The sequence below is a fragment of the Periplaneta americana genome, chromosome 17, assembly GCF_040183065.1.
Source record: "Periplaneta americana isolate PAMFEO1 chromosome 17, P.americana_PAMFEO1_priV1, whole genome shotgun sequence".
Classification (NCBI taxonomy): Eukaryota; Metazoa; Arthropoda; class Insecta; order Blattodea; family Blattidae; genus Periplaneta; species Periplaneta americana.
In genome coordinates, this window is record NC_091133.1 from 107,525,706 (window position 1) to 107,549,515 (window position 23,810).

Consider the following 23,810-nt stretch of genomic DNA (forward strand, 5'->3'; position numbering starts at 1 on the left):
GTACGCTCGTAGCGCGGGCTAGCGAAATGTCTATGCATAGCACCCTATGCCCTTTAACACGCTCTCCTGTAAAACTTTGTCTGTGTGGCTTAGGACTATATCATTCTCACGCCTTCAAATGAAGGGTTAAGAACTATAGTGGGCCAAGCGCCATTTATTAAAAACTGAGAAAACAAGGGTTAAAATTAAGTGATTACCAATATTTCATTAAATTTATAGGGTAGATGAGGATAATTGTAAACAGGGGTAATTGTAAGCAAATGCTGCGAGAAATACAAAACTGTCAGTATAAAAATTTTAATTCGGGGGAATATTTAAATTAACATATGGCTAACCTATAAAGAAGTTTGGTGCCAAATAGGAGCAACTGCTTAGTTGTGAACGAATGTTTTGTAAGAGTCTACAAAAAAAGTTGAGAAAGAATTTTGCTTCACCTTCATTTTTGGCATTGTAAGTAAACGTACAGTGCTATTTTTTAAGAATATGTTGTTTTTATGAGTAATGTATAATAGTTAACATTTATTATAGTGGTTTTGAGATCTCCCATAACCTCAGTTCATTAAATTATGACGTGTTTATATTTGTCCCATAGTTTTAATTGCTTGGGGGTAATTGTAAACATGTTTTACTATGGTTACATTTCGTACTTTTCAGTAATCAAAGAGACCCCCACCCAACTACACTGTAGAGAATTTAGAGAGGGTTGTCACAGATGTGCAAAATAGTAACTACAGTTATCGTGAAGCTCAGGAGAGGTACTGAGTTCCTATATCCGTCATATATCATAGGTTAAAGGGACGAAATGTACCAGTGACCAAAATTGGAGTTGGAAGGAGTACAGCTCTTTCTTCTGAAACAGAACAAAACATGTTCAGTGTCTGATAGCCCGTGCGAAAATTGGTGTTTAATATTACCCCCCACTCAAAAGGGGTAAATGTAAACAGGTGGGGTAAATGTAAACTAGCAATTAAAAGATGAAAAAAGTCAAGTTCATTATTTTAAACCCATTTTCAGGGAAAAGAAATATCTAAAAATAACACAATGTTTCTTTGTTATGCTTACCGTTACTGAGGATTATGTAATGTTTAAATATATTTGAAATCAGTGAAAAGTGTTTACAATTACCCTGGTCTACCCTAAAGTATGCACAATAAAACTAAATTATATGTCGATCTTCATTGAAGTATGGTATTCACTTAACTTTAACCCTTGCTTTGTCCATTTTTAATAAATGGCGCTTGGCCCACTATGGCTCTGAACCCTTTAAATATGTTGGAGATCGTACAGGAAACTAAAATTTGTCACGGAAGTGGGGAGGACACATTAAGAGACTACAGCGTAATGCGTTGCTGAAATCACAAATCTTAATTAAGAGTGAAGGAAGGTTCGTCCAGCGGAACGGTGACAGGGCGAGAGTTAAGGCTGGTTCACAATAAACCGGAAACGGAAACGACAACGAGAACGAGAACGGAGATAATGCTAAAATAAATGTATTTAAATATGAGCATTCACAATCAACGAGAAGTTCGCCGGAGATCGGAAACGGGAACGTGAAAGTTGATTGTGAATGCTCACATTTAAACACATTTATTTTAAAAATACTTCAATTCTCGTTCTCGTTGCAGCTTCAATTCCCGGTTTATTGTGAACCAGCCTTTAATGATACTGCCTTTGGGAGTGTAAAAATATCTCTCTCACGAATACTAAATTATATTTTTATATTTTATGGTATTTCATTTTTTCGACAAAGCAAGTAAAAGAAAAGAGAAGAGAAAATATAAAGGAAGCTCGAGGTAAATTCAAATGAGATAAGAGAAAAGGGGGGATCGATGAATGGGTGGATATACTGTTCTCCAACCAGGAGATCAACCGTGAAAGGAATGTGCTTACTATTGCGTCATCTATTGGAGCGAAGTAGATAGATAATATTACCGTTCTAACGTCAGTCTAAAAACCATGCGCTCTCCTGCTTATGTTATTTCCTGTATTTAGAGATTAAAAGACTAGGAGATTAACAGTGATCTAATTTTGTAACTAGGGTAGTATCAATATGTGTTTATCAATGTTATTGTTTGTGCTGTGAGAGCTAGCCAATACAGATACGAGTACCCACGTGTGTGACCTTATGACATCTTATGATATCAACATTCATTCACAGCATTACACCGCTTCGTCTCATCCAGCGGAGACTTTCTCGTGGTTGGAGTACAGTATGCGTTGATGTATGAGTGGATGAATTTATGCTTGCATGGGAGAGTAGACGAATGAATGAAAGAATGTATGCATGCAAGAGAGGACAGTAAATGAATGATAAACGAATGAATGGATGAATATATGCTCATATCTATGCATGAGAGGGTACATGGACGGGCGAATTGGTGTGATATGTACGAGCACGTTTAATTACGCATCAGTTGATGAACGGACGAATGGATGAATAGGCCTATATATCTGCAGTGCCTGCGAAAAGTGACACAAGTCAGTTTCCACAAACCTTTTTTGATAATTTATTGACAACTTAGGAACATCTGCTCGCTTGGAAAAAGAGACATAAGTATTTCTCCCATTATAATAATTCATACAGAAGAAAATCAAATCGACATAAACCAGTGTAAGTTGTCAATAAATTATCAAAAAAGGTTTGTGGAAACTGACTTATGTCACTTTTCCCAGGCACTGCAGATATATGCTTGTGTGTATGAATGAAGAGACGGATTAATGAATATATAAACATATAAGTGGATGCATGGACGGACGAATGAATGTATATACAGGGTGGAAGTGAAATAACCTTGCAACCTGGCAACATCGCCGCTGCTAACATACACTTCTCGTTATACAGATATATCACGAAAACCGTCCAAAATATTGAAATACGCCAGAGGGATAAAATTATTCTTTATTAATTTTCCTATCGATATGGACAAAAATAACGATCCTACTCGCAATACTTATCGAATAAGAGGTTCTTAACCATTTGCAAAAAAAAAAAAACTATCAACTTTTCACCAATATGATAGTTTTTTTTGTTACAACATGTGCTATTCGCTGTGGAAATTTGCAACGCTATTTCGCTTCCATTCTGTGTATATATATGCATCAGTGGGTAATGGACGAACATATATATATATATATATATATATATATATATATATATATATATATATATCCTATGTGTGTATATATACACAGGGTGGAAGTAATAGCCTATAACTATTCAGATTTTAGCAGCTTATTCCTTGGATAGAGTGCAACAAAAATGTCTAATAATATTAGTTCCAAATGAATACTGTACCGCTACTCTTCTCAGATTTTTTTTCCCTAAATGTCAACACTGTTTTACTCCATAAATACTATACGCACGATTATGTTTTTTTTACTCTTATTAGATATACTGATGAGTAATGATTTATCCCTTTGCAGCTTTCCAATAAAATGGACGGTTTTCTCACAAATTAAATAAAAGGATTAACACGTACCATTATTTTCTGCCGTTAGGAAGTCTGGCAACCCTACTGTAGTGACTAAGGGACGGAACGTTGCTAAAGACGAAGTTCGTGTATGTATTTATAGGTGAGCGACGATGCGCTGTTGCCAAAAAACGCAGATTTTCAGCCTAGTTTTCTGATTAACTATACATTTAATTACAAAATGCGTAATAGGTTTTTATTTATTTTATTGTATTCTATTGCCCACTTCAATCTACACAGTTATATCACTTCCTATACACACATTATTATCTATAGTGCGCGATAAAAAGGACGTTAAGTCATAAATCTCAAGCTTTCAGTAGAGAAAAGGCAAAGTTTGAAATGAGGATCAATATCATTATTATGAGTAATATTGTGACTGTTCTTTTTGATAATTTATTACAATTTTACTGAGCGAGAGGAAGATCGGTTTTTTTGCGTTAACGTATTAAGGGAATGTTCGTTGACAAGTTTCTGCACAAAACCAGTCCTTCTGTCGCTCAGTAATATTGTAATAAATTCTAATATATATATATCACAATATTACTCTATCATAGTATTGCCAACCTTTACTATACAATCTGCAGAAGTATATTTTTGTATTCACAGCAGATCATAACTTAAAATCGCCCTTTTCTGATTTACGTCCTTTTTACTGCGAACCGTAGACAGGCATGAGTGGATACGTGGACGGACGAAAAGTTGAATGCATGCATGCATTACTGAATGAGCATATATGCACGCATAGGTGAATGGATGAATATAGACTATGCTTGCGTGGATAAATGTATAAATGAGCGAGTGATTAATATTTGAATGCATGAGTGGATGCTTAGATGTATGAGTGACTAGATATGTTGATGAATGTTTAAATTGTAGTATGCATTCGTAGATGGGTGATTACTTACATACAAATGGCTTTCAAGGAACCCGCAGGTTCTTGCCGCCCTCACATAAGCCCGCCATCGATCCCTATCCTGTGCAAGATTAATCCACTTTCCATCATCATATCCCACCTCCCTCAAATCCTCCCTCCCTATTATCCTCCCATCTACGTCTCGACCTCCCCAAAGGTATTTTTCCCTCCGGTCTCCCAACTAACACTTTATATGCATTTCTGGATTCGCCCATATGTGCTACATGCCCTGCCCATCTCAAACGTCTGTGGATTTAATGTTCCTAATTGAACCAGTGAGTGGAAAAAGGGAATAACTACATTTTTTTGCTAAATTGAACTGAGATAGCCATTTTGTTCCTCAATGATAGACCTATTGGATGAGCTGAAAAAGGGAATATTACTACCATTCTTACCCAGGTAAAATCTCATGTCTGTTCTGTGTTGAGTGGAAGAAGGAAATAACTTCTGTAGTAGTTCCCTTTTTCCACTCAAGATTATGCCAATGGCTGACTCAGCTGTTCTATTACAGCTAATATTGAAAAAGTTTTATAATAAACTAATAATATATGATATATGAAGAGAAAATTGAGAATGTGGTTAGAACATTTTGTAGCATTTCCGGGGTGACTTTAGCACAGGCTTCAATGATACAGTTCTTTAAATGTTCCATATTCTCAATTTCCCTTCATCCTACCAAGCTCTTTATGTAACCCCAAAAGAAAAAATCAAGAGATGTTAAATCTGGAGACCTGGCCGGGCATTCTATTGGTCCACGTCGACCAATCCAATGTCCAGGGAACTGTTCGTTCAGTCTGCTGCAACATATCTGTTGCTTAACCTACGAGAATGAAGAATGATATCAATTCTTTCCTCTTTCGATAATGCCATCACGAAAATCAAGAAATTTGTTACAGGAAAGCTTCAAATAATCACAACAATACATTGAAACTGTCACAGATTAAGCAAGCAGTAAAGCAGGAAAAGTTAATTACGAGAATTGCATAAAAAATACCTTTTCCAAAGCCTCCTTAGGACTGTACCATGTTACAAAATACGAGTATCTGTAGATGCAGTAACTAATGTTTGTGTCATTATTACAGTTATCTTTAAATAACTTGAAAACGATTAGAGATATATCAAAACGGATTGCATCATTGTTTTTCTCAGCAAATTTCACATGATTTTGAGTACCTACATGACTCCCTTTCCTTTTAAAATTTCAAAGCTGCATTCAAAATGGCGGCTTTTGAGATAGCTGAGAGCTAGAATCGAATGTGTCACTGGTAGAGCATTTGATATTACAAATACTGGTAACATTTATAGTAATGGAAAATCAAGCATATGGAAGATATTTATATCGTTCTAGACTTTTGATTCACCCTGTATATTTTTTTCCATAAAATTGTAATGTGGAAGTCGTTATTAACCTATTTAATCATTTATATACATTCTTAAAGAAGAAGTAAACTGAAGGAGAGATTAGGAAGCTACTAAAGTAAATGTATGATTATTGAGTGGAAAAAGGAAATAACTTTTAAAATTTTAAAAACTTGTATACAAATATTAAGAAGACATAGAGCAAAGTTTAGTAATAATATATATACTACAAACAATAGTGAACATTTTTACTGTTGACAACATTTAAATCAAACTTAACAAGAAAGTTGTAGAAAGTTTTTTTTGTTTCCTGAAAAGTTGGGCTCAAAGTAGTTGTTCCCTTTTTCCACTCACTGATTCCATTATGTCAGGTGAAGAATACAATGCGTGCAGTTCTGCGTTGTGTAACTTTCTCCATTCTCCTGTAACTTTAGCCCCAAATATTTTCCTAAGCACCTTATTCTCAAACACCCTTAATCTCCGTTCCTCTCTCAAAGCGAGAGTTCAAGTTTCACAACCATACAGAACACGTGGATGGGTGATTAGATTAATTAATTAGTAAATATGTTCTGTGAATGAATGGATGGGTGGATGGTTGACTTATGCATCTACCAGTGGGTAAAAACGGTTCTGGGTGAGTGGATTGCTTTTCTCTATAAGAAAGAGACTCCAAACCTATATCCTTCAGTAAATGTCCTTCAGATTTGTCCCATGTTCAACAAAAACTAATCGTGTTTATATAATTCAATAAAGTTCGTTAGGTATTTCGTGAGTGTAATTTCGGGTTATTACGGCCTGAGTTATCGTGAGAAGTACAGACGCATCACTGATCACACGCAATAGTTCAATGCGACGAGCTAATACGAAAACGTGAATTGTTATTGAGACGTGGTAGCATTTGAACATGACTGAATGTATCCGAAGTGCTGAAGAAAACCTGCCCATAGCAGATTTGTCCACCTCGGTCTTTTAAATCTGCCTGACATTGAACCCACATAGCCTGTGATTAGGAGTTGTCTTGTGGCTGAGTTCCGGCTGAGCCCTGAAACAATGCGCGTCTCTCTCGGTTGTGCGCTGCGCCCCGTGGGAACTGAGCAGCGGAGTGCCGGGTTCGAGCGCTGGCAGCTCGCCGGGGTCAGCGCCCGGCTTGGCGCGTCATCCAGTTCCTGGAGATGCGCCCCGCATCCTAAGTTCGCTCCACATGTCGCGCCCCTCTGCTTGCGATTGATCTGACGCCCCCACCACGTAGATCTTTCGTGAGATCCTCTGCTCGATGCCCGTGTGCCCTGATTCAGTGCGGAAGTGTCAGTCTAAGCGAGTTGGAAATTAGACGAAGGCTGGAAACGCGAGACAGGGATCGGCCTGCTCGCTCTCGTAGGAATCAAGAGGAAAGAAGAGAAAAAAAAAACAATAGAAGATGCAGAAAATGACAAAAAGAAATACAAAACTTTAAAGAACGGAGAAATTATTAGCAAAGAAAGAAGTAAGGAAATAGATAAAAGAAGAAGTAAAGGAAATTAAATATGAAAAGAAACTAATGAGAGAAAAAAGAGAATGACAGAAAGAAAAAGGACGAAAAATAACAAATAAATAATTAGGGAAAAGGGATGAGAAGACAGACGAATGAAGGGAGTATTAAAGAAAAAAAAACTATAATGGTAGCGAATGGAAGGAAGGACGAAGAAAACAAGTGTATGATGAAATAAATACAAAGGAAAATGTAAGTTGAAAACAGAACATGAAAAAATTGACGAAAAGAAAAGGAAAAGAAAAGAATGGACGAAATAACTAAGAAAAGAAAGAAAAATAAATTAAGAATAAATAAGACCATGTGGGTAAAGAAATATGAAACGAGAAAGAAGGAACAGAACAAACGAAGAAATAACGAATGAAAGAAAGGCGAAATGAAATTAAGAAAAAAATGATAAAAGAAATTAAGTAACGAAGGGAATGTGGATATAAAGGAACAAGATAAGAAAGAAAGAGGGAATGACAGTATAAAGAAATGACAAAGAAAAAGAAGTGTCCAGGAGAAAAAAGACGAAAAAACTGAGACAAAAAAACAAAAATCAGCAAAAAGTAAAGCATGAGTAGAGAGAAACAAAACACAAAACAAAAGGCGGATGAAAATACGAAAAAATTACGGAAGAAATAAAGAGAAAGCTAAGGAAAGAGAGGATGACGTTAATAAAGGAAGCCACGGGCGTAGCTGAGGCGATAGCGCGTTTGCTTGCTGATCCAGAGCTGCTCTCGAGTGTGTGTTCGATTCCCGCTTCTGCTGATTACCTGGTTTCGTTTTTCCGAGGTTTTTCCCAACTGTAAGCCGAATATCAGGTAATCTATGACGAATCCTTGGTCTCATTCCGCCAAATACCATCTCGCTATCACCAATTTCATCGACACTAAATAACCTAGTAATTGATTTTTTATTTTAGTAGGTTATTTTACGACGCTTTATCAACATCTTAGGTTTAGGTTTAGAATGAGATGAGGTGATAATGCCGGTGAAATGAGTCCGGGATCCAGCACCGAAAGTTACCCAGCATTTGCTCATACTGGGTTGAGGGAAAACCCCGGAGAAAACCTCAACCAGGTAACTTGCCCCGACCGGGCCACCTGGTTTAGCGGCCAGAAGCTCCAACCGTTACTCCATAGGTGTGGACCCTAGTAATTGATACAGCATCGTTAAATAACCAACTTAGAAGATAAAGAAATAAATGAATGCATTAATAGGGTGAACAGACGTCCTCTTTTGTCCGGACATGTCTTCCTTTTTAGGCTTCTGTCCAGGGTTTGGGCGCATTTTGAAAAAAAAAAACAAGAAATGTTCTCTTTTTCGTAACTTGTATGCCTGATATTTTGAAATTATCTGATTTGACGTTGAAATTATCTGATTTGACACATTTTCAAGTGATTTGCCTGTAGTTGGCAGCAGCATCGACGGAATATACTCTTTGCCAACGATCATAACTCTCTTTGCTCCTTCTTGTTTTGGTCGTTGCTCACAGGTAGCTAGTAAATCGAGAGATCGAGGTGCGCATATAGTTCCGTTTCCGCATTCTCGCCTCGCAATCTGCTCATTCTGATATTTGCGTGTCGTCAGGATTGGACGTGTTTTCATGTACACGAGATCGGACTTCCTCAACTACGTGATTCTAAAAGTTAGATATTATTCCATTATTCTTTCAAAATGTCAAAACGGCAATATAAGTTCAAGAATGCCCTAGCCAGCAAGTATTCTGCCTAAATCTAAGTACATATTTTCTGTCCTCTTTTTTCGAACAGTGTCCTTTTTGATGCTTTGTCTCCTCTTTTTTATCGATGTGAATCTGGTCATCCTATAGTATTAATGAATAATGTACGAGTAAACGAACAATGTGAAGATGGAATGAGGATTGAAACAAATAAAGGGGGGGAGGAGATAAAGCATGGATGAAGGAAGCTAAGACCAGAGTGCGAATTAAGATTTCTGATAAGGGGCGGATAGAATCCTAGACAGAGAATACCATACATAAAATTATTATTATCCTCATTCGATACGGCTCAACGCTTGGTCGCGCTGAGTTGCTTGTCTTGCATCTTGATTATAATAAGAATAATTATATCCATGAGCAGGCTTAAGATAAGATGTGTAATTCCTAAGTTATTGATTGTTGTCAGCTTGCCGGTGATGATAATGCATCAATATTATTTTCTTTGCTTACTTTATACTGTACTTTATAAAGTATACGCTTATTAAAACAATTATATTTTGTGAGGGGGATAGAAGTTATCCTTGGCAGGGATTTAATATGAATTATGAGAGGGGGATAACTTTCCAGCAGGGGGTGAATCCCCCTATCTCCCCCGTTAATTCGCACCCTGGCTAAGACGTTATAAATTAAAGAAACAAACAAAGAAAGAAGAAGGGATGCTTACAAAGAAGAATATGTCGAGAAAAGAGAACGAATAAGAGAGATATACCTATTCTTGTTTTTTAAAAGATGGGACATGGCAGGAGCGTTGCGATCGGAAAAAGAACTGAATATCACATAGCGTGGTAGGCCTGTTGCTATGGTAACAACGGTTGAGTTGCCGAACTTACCGTTCCCACGTGGTGAGTGCTTAATAGCTCTCTTGGCGACATTTATTGTGCACACAATGTTAGCATTGATAAGTTTCGTCTTTGATTCTCTGTCGATTTTTGTATTGTTTTCTTACCTTCACGTCAATTGTCAATGAATGTTTTAACGTCAGCCATCTTAACGACAATTGCTAGCTTCCATCAGCTGGCAGCGTGGTAGTCCATATTGGCAGCATGGCACTGTAGTTCCAAGCTCGGCCGCTTAACTGTCATGTCCCATCTTTCAAAGAAACAAGTATAATAAGTAGGGCTAGGATTTTTATGAAATTGCATCTTTTTTCTAATAAGCCAGAAACATAGCTGCTTTAGTATTTATATGTTATGTGATAAACTGAGTGTTTTAAGACATTTGTTAGGGCACTTTTTTTTTTTTCATTTTTTGCCTGTTTCAACTCATAAGAGCATCTTTTGCTTTATTCGGTCATTTTTTTTAGGCATTTTCATTTAATTTTGGCCATACATCCCCATTATTAATGTAAAATAATGTCTATTTCCTTTTATATTTTCTCTACATATTTTGTCCATTAATACTCATTATTTTGTATAATATTTTAATCGTTTTTCTACACAAATATTGCCATTTTAACGTAGTACACCCCATGTAATGGATCAGTCCAACCCCCTTCAATATAGACTCCTCTATACCTGCTAATTCCGGATAAGAGTGGCCTTGTGGTAGACTACATGAAAGCTAAAAGTAAAGTAAATCCATAGCGCTACAGCCCATGAAGGGCCAAGACCGACCAGCCGACTGCTGACCTCACGTCCACATGCCGATGCAGAGGTGAACGATCATACATGGAAACTACATCATTAAAATGTAGTACTTAGAAAAAATTATGTAAAATTTAATTTAATTACTAGTCTAAATATTTAGTACAAAACCTCTTTTCCTACTAAGGTAATTATGCAAGATCAATTTTTAGGGCATTTTTAAGATCATTTTTGGAAGATTTTTAGGTCATAAATGCATTGTTTTTAGGACATTTGTTCATGATTTATGGGTCATCAAAATCCTAGCCCTAATAATAAGCAAAGAAGCAAGAACGAAAAAAGTCAGTGGAAAAGAGAGAAAGCAGGAAAGTATAGCAGAACGAAGAAACAAAGAAAGAAATAATAAATGGCAGGAAAAAGGAACAATTAAGTAATGAGAGACGGTGCAATATGAAGCAGGGAAGGTGTAAGGTGTGACAGGCAGGCATTGCTGCAGCTGGTGACAGATCAGAAGCAGAGTGGGCACACGGCCATATTGTTCCGGCCACGCTGCACATTCCCAGACAGCACCGAGAGGGCACGCCTCGCGGGGGCGAAACAGCCATAACCGCGACACTGTTGAAAAGGTCGCCATGGCTGAGACGACACCTGGAGCTCTTATCCACAACACTGCCACTGTCGGGGCTCTTATCTGCAGAACAGTCGCCGTGGAGATTCTTCATCTCTAATAACTGTCACTATCGACACTCTTAACTAAATACTTCCATTGTCGAGGCTCATCCTCAGTGTCGCCACTGTCGAGGCTCTTACCCTCAGTGCTGACACTGTTTAGACTCTTATCTTCAATACCGCCACTGTCGAGACTCTTATCTTTAATACCGCCACTGTATAGGTTCTTATCGTCAATACCGTCAATATCTGGGTTATTATGTTAAATACCACCACTATCTAGGCTCTTATTTTCAATACCGCCACTGTAGAAGCTCATATTCTCGGTACTGTCATTATCGAGGATTTTAGGCTATCCTCAGTACCGCCACTGTCTAGGATGTTATCGTCAATACCGTCAATGTCTGGGTTATGTTAAATACCACCACTGTCTAGGCTCTTATTTTCAATACCGCCACTGTAGAAGCTCATGTCCTCGGTACCGTCATTATCGAGGATTTTATGCTATCCTCAGTACCGCCACTGTAGAGGTTCTTATCTTCAATACCGTCAATATCTGGGTTATTATATTAAATACCACCACTGTCTAGGCTCTTATTTTCAATACCGCCACTGTAGAAGCTCATATCCTCGGTACCGTCATTATCGAGGAGTTTACGCTATCCTCAGTACCGCCACTGTATAGGTTCTTATCGTCAGTACCGTCAATATCTGGGTTATATGTTAAATACCACCACTGTCTAGGCTCTTATCATCAATACCGCCACTGTAGATGCTCATGTCCTCGGTACCATCAGTCTCAAGGATTTTAGGCTATCCTCAGTACCGCCACTGTGAAGGATCTTATCCTCCATTTCGCCAGTTCTTCTTTTAGAGCTGATTTAATAGATACAGTTTAATTATAAGCACCTCGTATATTATTTCTTGGATAATTCTACAGATTAACTGTACCATAGGAGGCACAATTTTTCTTTCCTCTCTCTTTTAGGCTTCCACTATGCCGAGACGTCCAGGACTAATAATTTCTAGTCTTGCGTCTCCTCAGTGTTACTGTACACTGCTACCTGCTTAGATATAACACGTGGAGCAAGTCCCCTACAATCGACAAGAATCAAGGTTAGGTACAACATGAAAATCCAGGAATATTATGGACAGTAAGAAATCAATCATACGAGAATAGGTGTTAAAGAGTTGTCAATTCATTAGAAAGAGCAAATCAATTTTATTTCCTAAAAAATATCTATCTCTAACATACAGTAATAAATGAATGAATGAATGAATGAATGAATGAATGAATGAATGAATGAATGAATGAATGAATGAATGAATGAATGAATGAATGAATGAATGAATAAACTGCAGAGGTTACATCAGCGTCGCCGATGTGCCGGAATTTTGTCCCGCAGGAGTTCTTTTACTTGCCAGTAAATCTACCGACATGAGCCTATCGCATTTAAACACAAATAAATAAATATAAGTAAATAAATAAATAAATACATGGACAAATAAATGAAGAAAGAAATATTACCTTCAACTCTCCAGCAATGTCCTTAATATTTGCCCGTTTTAAAGACGTTGAGTAATATTTACTTTTGTAGGAAATACTCAAACGAAAACGTGTTTGTGAAATAGTGCCTTACCAGTATGCGGGAGCTTAGATTCTCGTCACAGTAAAAGGCCACGTTGTACTTTGCTGCTTGCTTTAGACTCAAACGCATTCTACTAAATCGGCGGAGCAATGTACGTGATCCGTTGCCATAGTACTTCCTCCTGGACCTCTTGCGGCATTGGTGCAGTTAATCTGGAGAATTACCATTGTAATTATTAGCAAATCTAGAACCTATTCATGATGATGCTGTATTTATGCGTGGGCTGGGCACATTACGTGATTCTGAGAAATGAGCGCTGTGTGCTTTAAAGAGCGGGTCTTGCTGGCGCTGTGACGTATGCATACTGTACGTCATTCAGTGTCGGTGCAGTGGTGACTGCAGTATGATGGCGAACTTTGAAGACGGAGCTTCCGCTCAAACTCTAAAGCGTCCCGCTGTTCTCAACGCGTTTAATGTATCATGGGAGGAGGAGTTCTTTTTGGTAGAGAGTAGTGGATTAGCAAATTGTTTAATTTGGCATAAAACACTCCATCTGATTAAGAAGTTCAATATCCAACGACATTATTCTTTACAACATGCTACTGAATATGATCTATGTTGGTAATGAACGCCATAAATTAATACAACTTAAAGAGAATGTTTCTCAGGTACATTATATTAGAGTATATATTTGATATTTACATTGCATTATAAGTTATTATACATTTAGTAATATATAATTTTAAATTATACAGATATTATGATATATCATAGTATAGTATATTACAGTTCATGATATATAATATGATATCATAATATTTGTATACTTTAAAATTATATATTACTAAATGTGCTATGATAAATTATAATGCAATATAAATATCGAATAGATACTCTAATATAATGTACCTGAGAAACAAGCCATACTCCTGTCTCGGAGAACCGTGGTGAGGAGATTGCAGTATGTGCGTATGGGTTATGTAAATAAGCCTAATGATTTGTGTGTGTGCATAGAGCGAAGTTTATTTCATTAAAAAATTCTATAATGTACAATGGATTGATGTAATATCCTTATAAACTATTATGTACTGACAGACTGAACGACTAGAACAATCGTAGCTCTTGTTATATTAATGCAGGGAAGGTAGCTGTAATGCGAGTCCGCCACTGCGTGAGCGTTCTGCTCTGGCTTGGAATTGAAGTGCCTTGCGGAGTGAGAGCAGCTCTGGCCGGATATATGGAGCCGCTCTCATGCCCGGCCCTGATTTATGCAAATTGTTAGGGAAAACGAGAATGCTTTTAACCGCAAGATTTTCCGCTGTAATTTTCCGGGATTTGAACCTATATTTTGATTGTAGGAATATGAATTTCAGCCGTTCGACGAACGCTTAAATTTTAGTGAACGTAGGGCCTAACGTTTGCTGGCACCATGTGGAATTATTAGACCCGTCGCGTCTGCGCGTAGGTAACTGGTTTGTGTGATAGCGCTTATCGCGAACCGATGAAGTAAGTTAGTGTGACAGTGCAGTCCGTCATGGAGCAGGACGCGGTGCTGATGCTGGTGCTTCATGTTGCAGAGCCCGAGGAGCAGCAGGACACCCAGCCCGATGAGGTGACGTCCCCGCCTCCTGACTGCGACACAGGTGAGTCAACAGGTCTGTGAGACGCTTAATCTCATCATTAGCATTATGTGTGTCACCATATATTACTTCTACTCATTTTAAAACACATGTGTGCCGCGTACATACGTCACAAAATTATAGAATTACAGTCTTACTAATAAACCGTGTATAGTTTTTTACGAGACTTATGCAGAGTTGAGACAGAAAACTTTAGGAATATGTATGATAAGAACTTTCTTGTGTTAAATTTTAACGTACCTTGTTAACATGTTTCCACCTATTTTCGGTCATCTTCGGAACTGGTCGTTGTTGGTCTTGGCGCCTCTTGTTTCCTGTGTAGGTGCGTTCGTAGTGTAGAGTCAAAGAGTGTATGTGTTTTGAAATTGAGTTGTGTGTTGAGAATATCGTTGGGGTGTGTTTTCGTGTGCCTGTATATTTGTACGTTAAAATTTACCACAAGAAAGTTCTTATCATACATATTCCGAAGTGATACAGTGTTAAAAGTTGTGTAGTCAAGATGTATAGAAAACTTTACTAATAAACCATACATAAGCAATGGATGTATAAACAGGCTGTAACTATAGGAATATGTAAGAACTTTCTTGTGTTAAATTTTAACGTACCTTGTTAACATGTTTCGACCTATTTTCGGTCATCTTCGGAACTGGTCGTTGTTGGTCTTGGCGCCCCTTGTTTCCTGTGTAGGTGCGTTCGTAGTGTAGAGTCAAAGAGTGTATGTGTTTTGAAATTGAGTTATGTGTTGAGAATATCGTTGGGGTGTGTTTTCGTGTGCCTGTATATTTGTACGTTAAAATTTACCACAAGAAAGTTCTTATCATACATATTCCGAAGTGATACAGTGTTAAAAGTTGTGTAGTCAAGATGTATAGAAAACTTTACTAATAAACCATACATAAGCAATGGATGTATAAACAGGCTGTAACTATACAATGAGAATTGCTTTGTAATAGTTATATACACGAAACCCCTTGTTTAAGCGCTGTATATAGAGAAAAAAAATGGCCGCCCCTCTAACAGCTGTTCGTATCGATTGTCATTTTATGATAATGGTTGCCTTGTAACCACAGAAAAACAAACCAAAGAGCACAGAACAATTCTTTGATGGGCGATCATAAGAGTACAAGTCAATTTTTGGCGAAATTGAGATCTGTACAGTTTTGTCATCATCAGCTCGATATCTATGTCTGGTAAAAAGAGTACAAGTCAAAACCTGCTGTAGAACGCCGCATTCTCTGATGCACATAACAGTATCTTCAAAATCATGTACGATGTTAAAACAGTTTTTTTGCTCTCCTGTAAAATAAGGTTTTTAGACTTGTACTCTTATGATCGCCCATCAAAGAATTAGAATAATACTGCTGTCACTTGTATTCTTTGACCAAAATATAATATGGTAATAAAGTATAAAATTAGTTTTTATACAAATTAACTACCAAATTTATTATTCTAGCGAAATTGTATTCACATTGATATGTATACTATAATAAAATACAAATGAATAGAATAATTAAAGGAAGAAAATCTCATCTAAATAAGAGGACTCGGGAAAGGATGCAAGAATACTTGTAGCATTACCGCGCTGAATGGCGATACCAATGGTAATCGATCAGAGCCAGTTGTACTATCGATACTTAACACGGTACACTATAGCGCTCTACCGGATGCAATAGAGAACCTCAGATATTATATTACCTTTCGTAATGAAGTAATGATGGAACTATGACGTAGCTGTGTAACATACTGTTATACACGACGTATGTAGTGATTATTAGTAAGGAATTTACACACGACTTATAAACGAGCTACTCATTGTATAAGTGTAAGAAAGTTAAACGTCTGTATATAGAGTTTTTATTAGTAAGACCGTTACAGTCTTACTAATAAACCATGCATAAGCAATGGATGTATAAACAGGCTGTAACTATACAATGGGAATTGCTTTACAGTAGTTATATACACGAAACCCCTTGTTTAAGCGTTGTATATGGAGAAACAATGGCCGCCCTTCTAACAGCTGTTCGTATCGACTGTCATTTTATGATGATTGTTGCATTGTAACCACAGAAGAACAAACCAAAGAGCACAGAACAATTAGAATAATATTGCTGTAGCTTGTACTCTTTGACCGAAATATAGCGTGGTAATCGACTAGAACCAGTTGTACTATCGACACTTAACATGGCACACTAGAGCGGTCTACCGGATGCACTAGAGAACCTCAGATATTTTATTACCTTTTTTAACGAAGTAATAACGAAACTATGACGTAGCTGTGTAACAGTTGTACTGTTATACACGACGTATGTAGTGATTATTAGTGAGGAATTTACACACGACTTATAAACGAGCTACTCATTGTATAAGTACTGTATAAGACAGTTAAACGTTTGTATATAGAGTTTTTATTACTAAGACCGTTATATTATAACTTTAAGAAATTATACAACATTATTTGACAAATTGAAAATATCACATTGTAAGAAAGCAAACAGAAATGTCACCCAAAATATTTAAAATCATAAGTAAGTTTGTTGAAATTTTAATTGAATCCATAACAGATCGATTGACTTCATAAATTAAATATGATGATGATGATGATGATCATCATCATCATCAGTGACAATTGTGAATCAACCTGACATTAGGCGCCTTGCAGTTATTTGATTTTTTTCTGAATTTTTAACAGATTTTTATGTTATGTTATGATTAGAGAGCGAAAAAAAAAGTCATTCGGATGTGAAGATAACTACAACGCTACTAATTTGTCTCGTCAGAGGGTTGTTGTTTACGTAAATGCAAATTGATACACGGAATGGTCACTGAATATTGGTTGTACGTTGATATAACTATTGTAATGGCATATTTTGTGTACTTTTCTATAAACCCTTTAAAGTGAGGATTATTCAACGTTTTGAATGGAATATTGCAACTTATCATTCGACGCAAATATACTTCTTATTGGGTATTTACCTTTAAACTTCATAACTTTTGTTCTACAGAAATGGTCATATTACAATCTTTTGCAACTATGTTTAATGAATATATTGACTTTTGAAGATCATCTTCTGAAGTGGCCAATAGAACCTGGTCATCTGCGAAGAGGATTGTATCTATTTTGGTCCGTCTATTTATAGAAACATAGCCTCTGTTTGGGTTTTGGAAACGCCATTTACATATCATAGAGTTCATAATAATAATAATAATAATAATAATAATAATAATAATAATAATAATAATAATAATACTGATAATGATAATAATAATAATAATAATAATAATAATAATAATAATAATAATACACGGTTCCAAAAAAAAACATGGCACATGAAACAATATATCTTCTATCAGTCTTACTAATAAATCGTGTATAGTATTTATACGAGACTTATGCAGAGTTGAGACAGAAAACGTTACTAATAAACCGTGAATAAGCTATGGACGTATAAACAGGCTGTAACTATACAATGGGAATTGCTTTGCAGTAGTTATATACACGAAACCCCTTGTTTAAGCGTTGTATATAGCGAAAAAATGGCCGCCCCTCTAACAGCTGTTCGTATCGACTGTCATTTTATGATGATGGTTACCTTGTAACCACAGAAGAACACACCAAAGATCATAGAATTATTAGAATAATATTGCTGTAGCTTGTACTCTTTGACCAAAATGTAGTGAGGTAATCGATTAGAGCCAGTTGTACTATCGATATTTAACACGCCACACTAGAGCGCTCTACCGGATGCAATAGAGAACCTCAGATATTCTATTACCTTTCGTAACGAAGTAATGACGAAACTATGACGTAGCTGTGTAACAGTTATACTGTTATACACGACGTATGTAGTGATTATTAGTGAGGAATTTACACACGACTTATAAACGAGCTACTCATTGGATAAGTATAAGACAGTTAAACGTCTGTATATAGAGTTTTTATTAGTAAGACCGTATATATATAATTTGAACTGGTAATGGAAATTACGGGAAAACGGCTGAACGGATTTTAATAAATGACCCCTCATTTTGAAGCTTGGAACTCAAAGTTTTTCAGAAAAATAGTAGTTTTCAGGGACATGTCAATTTTTCAACATAATTTTCCTATTTTCCAAAATTCATCTGTCGTCTGTTTTGAAAACTAGCTAAACTAGTTAAACTAGCTAATTGCATTTCAGAATAAAACAAAACACACACTACAGTAAACAATATTACATGAAGGGCGTGATCTGCAAGAATGCTGACATGTTTAGAGCTCAAATTAAATTGTTTATTAAAAACTTAACTTACTAAAAGTAATTTACAGGTTCGATTTTGTGGTGTGAAATTTTCTGGGTACAGCTGTGTATTGGATATTAAAAACTACAAAACGTGAGGTAGTTTGATGACATTATTACCATTAGAAATGAAATAATATTGCAGTTAATGCCATGATGTGACTATTTTTCATTAATTATACATATTAATGCTATATTGATGATATGAAAGTGAAACTTTTGGGGTTATATAAGTAGATGTAGAGAATAACTTAAGTTAGATTTTGATTTCTATATTTTACTGAGTGGCGGCTATATAATATATGTTACTGAAAGCTATAAAACTTACGTAAGATAATAATATTATTAAAAATAAAATATTTTTATAGTTATTAATCAAGTGGGGTTGGGTCTTTTTCATATATTTAATGGCGGTGTGGTGTAGATATTTATATGCGTGGTTCTCTTCAGTATTGGCTCGAGAGAGAGCATGTTTCAATATAATGGAAGCAAATAACTTTCAGAATGTCTGGTATTCTTCATTGAAAATAAATCTGAAAAATGTTTATTTGAACGTCTAATGAACTTAGTTTACAACATTTTCTGCACAAGCCACTAGTAAATGTAGATTCCTTTCTCTGGTACGTTTCCATCACTTTGGATAGAGGGATTGGGGTTCAAAAGATATCACAAGAGGCATGAAGCTGCAAAGTTTGAGAAGCACTAATGTAAACAGTGTGTACTCAGTAGCCTCTGACACACACACTCAACACTCACACCCACACTCACACACCTCAGTTGTATGTGTCATGGTATTGGTTAACTCATGCTGTCATAGATTATTGAATAAAAATTCGTAATGTTATTGCAAATCTGAAATCCACGTTATCCAACAGCTATCGAATCTCTTCTTCCAAGGATGGGCCTGCCTACAGACTGCGAACTCCGCCCGCCCGCCCGATATGACAGTCTATAAAATTTCGCGGTTTATTATCCTCGTTTTGAAATAACAACACAACTTATCTCCTGGGCTGTGTACTTTACGTTTGTGGGTGAATCACGGTGAGGGAATGACGTGTTTTCTGCTAAGTCCGTCCCGCCCACAAGTTAAACTGGAATGCGACCACACTACCAAGAATCTAATTTAAAGCCCTTGTGCTGCGTCTACAGAGGTAAATGTCAAACAAGCGAAATGTAGGTGGTGGTATCTACAAGACAAATAGTTGTCTTCTTCCACAGACATTTCTTTCATATTAAAAATAAAATCCAAGTCAACATCCCGATTCGATAACATGTCGAACTTGATATTAACGTGACAGATCGATTGTAATTGTCAATAATTACTTTAGCGCGACATTTATCGATAAAATTTTTTCTAAGAGTCTGTAAGTTTGACATTTATGAAGAAGTAGATTGTATTTCATCCACTGGCTCCACCAAACGTGCCGACATCATAGCAATTGATAACAATCAAAAGATTGGCTTCATAATCTAATTTGTAGCTCAGCCACATGCTCATAATACAAGACGAAATGAAATTCTTAAATTAGTTGAACCTAAATATTTCACATTTGCTGCTTTATTACACAGTACAAATTATGGTCCACGGCTATATAATTCGATAATAAAATTTCATCCAGAATTGACTACTTTAAGCAATGAAATTTTCAGATCCAGAATTAAAAAATTTATATGACAGACTTCCCTGTATATATATTATGTACCATGTATTGTAAAACAAGTTTATTTCTATCCTAAGTGTATTTTTCTATTTTATCTTGGTTACTATATCAACATGACCTGCACTAATTATACTACTAACAATAATTTAATATTAATTCGCCAATCTCAACATCGCCTCTTCTTTCACTCAGTTATTACTAGTATTATTATTTACTAATTTTATTATCATCTTTATGTGAGCTTTTTTCTTAAGTATTTTGTCTACAAAGTATGTATATCTATGTAACGGAACTGTCCCCGAACACGAGCTTTGCTTTTTCGGGGTATTTTAATGTAACGTTTTTATGTATATGTTATTATTAAATAAAATCTAAATCTAAATCTAAATAATCGATCCCACTATAAGATTTGAGGGTGCCGAATTCCAACCACAAGAAGTAGATCTGGAAAAGAAAAGACATTATGAACCCTGCTTTCCTTATCTGGAAGAGGAATACCACATACCCGTTTGTCGCTGGGAAGTAATTGGCTTGCTCTTTGGTGCAAGGGGCACTATATCGAGATTTTGTATCAATTTCTTTCATCATTTCCATATCGATCTTTTGGAACTTCAAGATATAGCCATTAATGTTTTAAGACATTCCTTGTTAATTGTAAATAACCATCTATACAGTTCTATATATGAAAAATAAATTATTCATGTCGAGGATAGCTGCCCCCCAAAAATAAAATAAAATAAAATAATAAAAAAAATAAAATAAAATAAAATAAAATAAAATTAAATTAAATTAAAATTTAAAATAGAATATTGTTGATCTACAATTAATTTAGGTGCTGTTACCGCTCAGTACCCCTTTTTCAAGGGCAGGTATCCTTTTTGGATTCTTCTCTCTAAATTCTTAGCCTAACGTGGAAAAAGTTACTTCAGGCCTATCGCAATTTTTCAACAGTAATCTCACTAGAGGTTTTGATTTATCTAGAGGAAATCAAAACTCGATTGGGATTTAATTGACTATCACACGATTAGAAGAAAGTATATAAAGATTAGAAGAAATGAAGTACTCTAATACAAAAAAAAACTAATTGACTTACTGATATTCTATTTCACTAATGTTAGCTTCACCAAAACCTTTGAACGGAGCCGCCATTTTCAGTTGACTGTCTATGCTGTAAACAAAGGACGATCGCAAAGCATGTTTTATAATACCGTAAATAATTTGCAATTTGAAATGTTGGCAAACAAAGAAACAAGTGGTAGTGAGGTGATAAAAACAGAAGAAAGTATATGAACATTGGAAGAAATAAAGTACTCTAATACAATAAAATAGATATTAATTGACTTACTAAATTCTATTTCACTAATGTTATCTTCACCAAAATGTTTGAACGTAGCCGCCATTTTCAGTCGACTATCTATGCGGGAAACAAATGACGATCGCAAAGCTTGTTTTATAGTACCATAAAGAATTTGCAGTTTGAAATGTTGGCAAACAAAGAAACAAATGCTAAGAAAGCGATGAAATTAAGCAAATGCTAGGGAAGCGATAAAATTGTGCGATAAGCAGCCATGATTGGTTGAAAGACTCTTTTCGTACCGTTTTATTGGTCAAAAGTAGTATGACGTAGTAAAAGCACTGCTCTACTTAAAGTGACCGAAGACATTCGTGAAGCAATCGACTCTAATAAAGTAACAATACTAACACTTCTTGACCTTAGCAAAGCTTTCAACTCTGTAAATTTCGACCTGCTCACCCATAAATTGAGAAATCTGCATTTGTCAGAGACTGCTGTGAGTTGGTTCGAATCCTACTTACGGGAAAGACAACAATGTGTTGTATCCGGGAATCGAAGCTCTTCCTGGCTTAACATAACATCAGGTATACCACAGGGTTCGGTACTCGGACCATTGTTGTTCACAATATATGTCAGTGATATTACATCTCATGTAAGGCATTGTAACTATCACTTGTATGCTGACGATCTTCAATGCTACATCTCTTCCCGCTTAGATCGAATAAATGACGCTATAGATAAATTGAACGAAGACATTGACTCGATTGTGACATGGACAAAGAAATTCCATCTTAATATCAATCCTGGAAAGACACAAGCAATCATATTAGGACACAAACGGCAAACCGACGCTGTAAAGCACCTCGACATTTCCCCCGTTAAAGTAAGTACAGTGCATATCCCTTTCAGTTCTTCGGTAAAAAATCTTGGCATTCACATGGATAATAATCTCAACTGGGACATGCAAATCACAGAAACCTGCAGAAAAGTATATTCTATTATTCATGTGCTAAAAAGGATAAATGTTCATCTTCCCTCTTGCTTAAAAAAGTCCCTTGTGCAGACCCTTGTATTTCCCTATTTTGACTATGCTGACATTTTACTGACTGACCTTTCCAGCGACAACAAAATGAAACTTCAACGTGCTCATAATTTGTGTGTACGTTTTGTAAGCAATGTTCGTAAATATGATCATATTACCCCATCCCTGGAAGCAATAGGTTGGCTTAAACTAGATAAGAAAAGAAATTTACATTCACTTCTCTTTCTCTTCGAAATCTTGAACTCTTCTATTCCTTCGTACCTGTCGTCTCGCTTCACTTACCTTTCTTCCCACCACAATCTGAACACACGCTCTCGCCATGAAACAATACTAACAATACCATCCCATCGCACCTCTTCATACTCATCCTCTTTCACAATAGCCCTGCCAAGACTCTGGAACTCGCTACCTGCTAGCATCAGGGACTGTCGAAATAAAATTCAATTCAAACGCAAACTTACTAGGCACTTGGTCAGTAATTGAGACTCGTTCAGACATGGTTTCTTGTAAATAGTTCTTTTAATCTACCACAAAATATCTCAATATCCGGTAATTTCATCACTATAGAATTTTGTTATTGTAGGTTTAATTTGTAATTTAGTAAATACAAAAATATTCTTTGTTCTTAACTTCTATGATAAAATGTCTAGCTTTCATTAATCAGGTATTCTTGTCGTACTTTAATTTTTATTGTAATTGTAATTGTAAATTTAATATTAATTGTAATCTTATTGTTCATGTTATAGTTGTAATCCCCTGGTAGAGGGGCAGAGAAGGCCTGACGGCCTTATCTCTACCAGGTTAAATAAATAAATCTAATCTAAATCTAATCTAATCTAAAAGTAATATTCAACATATTCATCTTTTAATACTACTAACTTACTACATTAGTCATAAAGGGATTCTAAGCTTTAAAATAGCAATTTATAATACAAGCGAGTAAAATTAGATTTTATCCGCGAGTGGAAATTTCAGCGCCCAAGGCGCATACTATACAATATTTTATCCGTTAGTGAGATCTAATCTTAATTTGAAATTGTAGGGCTCTTCTTCATAATG

General features: G+C 36.1%; 1 protein-coding gene across 3 annotated transcripts in view; it reads left to right on the plus strand.

The window, feature by feature from the left end:
- The window catches only part of bbg (big bang), a 323,045-nt gene that overhangs the window by 243,425 nt on the left and 55,810 nt on the right, over positions 1-23,810 (plus strand). Inside the window, exon 4 of one of the 3 annotated variants that reach the window (XM_069816372.1) lies at positions 14,418-14,495. The exons of 1 other annotated variant lie outside the window; for it this stretch is intronic. In XM_069816372.1, the coding sequence (XP_069672473.1) occupies positions 14,418-14,495 (78 nt within the window). The remainder of the gene's footprint in view (positions 1-14,417; positions 14,496-23,810) is intronic. One more of the 3 variants, XM_069816373.1, reaches the window with a different exon arrangement.